The 4,298-nt window shown below is 40.8% G+C and overlaps 1 protein-coding gene across 1 annotated transcript; it reads right to left on the bottom strand.

The window, feature by feature from the left end:
- Positions 1-353: 353 nt before the first annotated feature.
- On the bottom strand, positions 354-3,265 carry LOC118749046. The gene is made up of 3 exons (XM_036483836.1): positions 1,356-3,265; positions 1,102-1,221; positions 354-978 (listed from the first exon to the last, which is right to left on the bottom strand). Exons 1-3 carry the CDS (start codon positions 3,263-3,265, stop codon positions 354-356), a joined length of 2,655 nt encoding a protein of 884 aa, XP_036339729.1.
- Positions 3,266-4,298: the final 1,033 nt, after the last annotated feature.

The raw sequence follows: 4,298 nt of genomic DNA, 5'->3' as shown, positions 1-4,298 counted from the left end.
CTAGTCTTCCACGGTAATTTGAGATGTGCTACTCTTCGTTGGGAGCGACGATATGTCCCCAATGGCTTATCTTCGTTATTTATTGGAGATAAAAGTCCTTCTTTTTTCCCATTTTTACTCGCAATGACAATACACTCGACACAACTTTTAATAACCCTATCTACTTTAGAACGCAATTGTGGAATGAAAAATGTTTTCTCCACAGCCTCCATAGTTTTTACAACTGAGAAATGTCCCTATCCATGTGCTGTACGTATTATTTCTTCTTCCATCAATGTAGGAACCACGATTAACTCCTTAACGGGATCTTTAAAAAGTACATCCCTACTGACGTAAAAATCTTCATACTGGCCTTACTCTAATGCTTTTCTGACCGCTCGTATCCAGTCGTCTGTAAGTTGCGCCTGTCTAATCCGATGAATTAATGCGTCCTCCAACATAAGACATGAAACTCGGCTTAGCGCGTCTTCATGTTTCATTCTGCTACCACTTCGATGTTCAATGCTATAATCATAGTCTTGTAACAACAATGCCCAACGAGAAACTCTTGGTGGAACCTCCCGCTTCCGCAATGTCAACGCAAAAGCATTACAGTCTTTAATGATTTTGAACTTAATGCCTAATAAATAAGTTCTCCATTTCTTAACGGCCTCTACTATCGCTAATGCTTCCAACTCGTAAGAGTGAAACCGTTCCTCATTTGGTTTAGTTCTTCTACTCATATATTGAATAGGATGGAGCTCTTGGTCATCAACATCCTTCTGCAACATGACAGCTCCATAGCCGTTCATGCACGCATCGGTATGCACTTCTGTGATTGTCTTTGGGTTATACAATTTTAGCACAGGCGCTGTTATAAGTGCTCTCTTTAGTTGCTGAAATGACACCAGCTGTTCGTCCTGCAAAATAAACTTACTATCCTTGCACAAAAGATCTGACAATGGTTTCGCTACTACTGCATACCCTTCTACAAATCTCCTAAAGTAGAAAGTTAAGCCGAGAAATCGGTGTAGCGATTTCTTATCCGTGGGAAGGGGGAAATTGTTAACTGCACTAATCTTCCCTTCCGACGGCCGAATTGTACCATTTTCCACTACATACCCTAAGAAATCGACCCTTCGTTTCAAAAATTGACACTTGCTCCACTTTATGCGCAAATTGTTCTTTGCGGCAACTTGCAGTACACTTTCTAACTTCCGTATACCCTCTACTTCATCCTTACTGGGAATTATAAGGTCGTCCATATAAATTATTACGGTACCATCTGTAATAAGTTCTCTAAATACGGCAGCAATGAATCTTGTAAACACCGCAGGGAGTTTGAAATCCCAAAGGGCACGTATAGAAATCCATACTGGCCGTTATGTGTGGCAAAAGAAGTGTATTTTCTAGAATCTAATGCAACCGGCACATGGAAAAAACCATTTTTTAAGTCCAACGTAGTAAAAACTTTAGCTCCCTGCAGCTTATCGAGCACGTCATCAATGAGGGGCATTGGAAAATGGTCCCTAACTATTTTCTCATTGAGACGCCGATAGTCGCAGCACAATCGTTTGCTGCCATCTTTCTTGGAGACTAAAACCACCGGGGATGCGTAATCTGAAGTACTTGGTTGGATTATTTTTTCGCGCAACCATTCGGTAACTTGGTCTTCTATTGTGTGTTTATCCGCAAACGGTACCCTTCGTGGACGCTCATACACTGGATGTTCGTCTGTTAACAAAATTTTCATTTCCACTCGAGACTTCGCCCCCTTTACTGGACTGTACATGTCTAATAAATCGGTAACCCTAGCTGCTAAGGCTTGCTGTAGATGTGCTAACTCTACTTGAGACTTACTGTTTATTTCTGTTCCTGCCATCATACAAATATCTCCAAGCTGTTTTATCAAAGCAAGTCCATTGTCTTGATTGTGATCTTCAAGGTTAACTTTTTTAGCTCGGCCTGGACTTGTCACTTGTTCATCCAAAGGCAATCCTCTTCCTTTGCGCCTGAACTGAACTTCGTCCTTAGCCACAAACAAATCAACCTGATTAATATCTGCTTCCCGAGTTACATGGAAAACTACCTCTATTTCCAATCCATCTACCTGTATACTGTGTGTAAAGCTGCCTAACGTAGTAAGTTCGCTTTCTCCAATTCCAACAAGCTGTCTTTTATCTTTACTCAGCTCAATATCTCCTATCATAAGCAAGGTATAGTACCTCATAAGGCATATTTCGCATCCCGTATCAATAAGACTAGAGAAAACAAAACCTTTCAGTGTAATATCTTTAAAAAGTAGGTTGTTCCCCATGCAAGATTTCTGAAACCCCTTGTTTCCCATTGCATTTACATTGCTTTTCTCCAACTTAACCACGGGTTTTACGCCTGGACACTGTGCGGCACGATGCCCAATTTGGTTGCATTTAAAACATTTCAACTTTTGTGGGCAACTCCTTGCCAAATGAGAAGATTCGCCACATGTATAACATTTTCTAGGTACCGCTGCCTGCTCATCAGTAGAAACATTATTAACGCCCTTTTTCGATTCCATATTTACCCCCGTCGCAGTTGGCTTTCCACTTTTAATCTTCTCGTAGATCGCCATCTGCTCTTTTAACTCGCGCACTGTTTTTGCTTGATAAAGATTACATTTGCCTAGCTTTGTATCAGGTATTCCCTCAATAAAATATTCTATTAAGCTGCGTTCATCGAGATTCACCGGTTTTCCTATTTCCATAAGCGAGTACAAATATTCTCGCAAGTCTTCTCCTTGCCGTTTACGACGATTTCTGAGTTGCCTATGCACTTCAATTGCGGAAAACTGAACCCCAAATTCGTCAATTAACGCCCGCTTCAGTGTTTCCCAATTAATTATACCACACTGGCTTCGTATAAAAATCTTCGCTGCACCCTTAAGCAGCTGCTTCGAATAAATAAACTTTTGTAAATTGTTCCAATTTACAGCTAACGCGTTTTCTTCAAAAACTTCGAGCCACTTCTCTATCGTTGGGTGCCCATTACCACTAAATGAAACAAGAGAATCTTCTATATCCCTTAACGTGAATATAGATCTCTGCGAACCGACCTCGCCCACTACGCTGCGTATAGACACATCAGCCTCGTCATAGACCGAGTCATCGTCACCGCCGACAACCAGTCCCAAATGTTCAAGTAATCTCGTTTGTAATTCACTTTTCAGTCCACTGGTCGGTAATCCTAGCTTTGCTAGCTCATCCGTCAATTCAGCTTTAGTCAACCTCAAAATTGTTTCCTTATCCATTATTGTTTACATAAATATATCTTCAAATACAATATTTTACAAATAGAGTATGATTTTTTTTTTTTTTTTTAGATTACGAATTTAAATAGGCAATTAAGTTTTCAAGTACTTCCAGTTAATTGTAAAATTTAACATGTATAAAAAAATTTTAATTCAAATATCTTTCAAAAGGTTGTTACTTTCTACAAAAATCTATTTCTACTTTTATTCTACTTAGCTTGGGTTCTGCTTCGTTCTGCTGCTCAGTATTCGTTGTATAACTCGCGTTCATTCGCTAGTTTATTCAAAATGTTTCGTCCTGCGTAAATCCACTTAACCACTCGCACTCTTATTCTGCCGCTGCTATGTACATATACATACATATATTCACTACTGCACACTGCTTTGCCACACAACCGCTGCTGCTGCGTATCAAGTTATTACCAACTCACCTCGTCGCGCACGTTACCTTTGTATCATCCACACGACCGATTTCGTTTTTCTTATTCTCACCACCTTGCTGTTGATGCTACTGCGCTGTCTTCTTGCACAGATTTTTCTCTTTCACACAATTCCGTCGTATACGATGCCACTGCACTACCCGCTCGACCGCTGCTACTGCTGCTTCAAGTTTTTACGAACTCACTTTGTCGCGCACGATACCTTGTATCATCCACACGACCGATTTCGTTCGTTTTATTCTCACCACTTTGCTGTTGATGCTACTGCGCTGTGAAGTTCTTTTATTCTGTCACTGCGCTCACTGCGATTCCAATTGGAAACTCAACTGTTTTACTTGGAGCGCTAGGGCTCCGCTGCCTTTTTGCGTATGCGACACGCGCGTTCAAAATGTCAGTTGCAATTAGAATTTTTAATTTTCAATCGGAGCGCTATGGCTTCGCTGCCTTTTTGCACATACGCTTTGCCGTTTCACTGCTAACACAAACACGCACAGATTTAAATGTTCTTGCGCACTTTACGTTGTTCTGCACACTTCTGACACCAATTGTGGGGTTCGTCAGATATTCCAATAGTCAATTGAAGTGGTGCAAGC

This window comes from Rhagoletis pomonella, unplaced genomic scaffold (genome assembly GCF_013731165.1).
Source record: "Rhagoletis pomonella isolate Grant_MI unplaced genomic scaffold, Rhpom_1.0 Rhpom_scaffold_00014, whole genome shotgun sequence".
NCBI classification, from domain to species: domain Eukaryota; kingdom Metazoa; phylum Arthropoda; class Insecta; order Diptera; family Tephritidae; genus Rhagoletis; species Rhagoletis pomonella.
The sequence above is the reverse complement of the archived record's forward strand: the minus strand, read 5'-3'. Positions and strand labels throughout refer to the sequence as shown.

Coding starts and splice junctions, on each gene's coding strand:
- LOC118749046 (XM_036483836.1), bottom strand. CDS start 3,265: ATGGATAAGGAAACAATTTTGAGGTTGACTAAAGCTGAATTGACGGAT. Junction 1,222..1,355: donor TTTGCCACACATAACGGCCA/GTATGGATTTCT, acceptor TATAATTCCCAG/TAAGGATGAAGTAGAGGGTA. Junction 979..1,101: donor CGAAGGGTCGATTTCTTAGG/GTATGTAGTGGA, acceptor TTTCTACTTTAG/GAGATTTGTAGAAGGGTATG.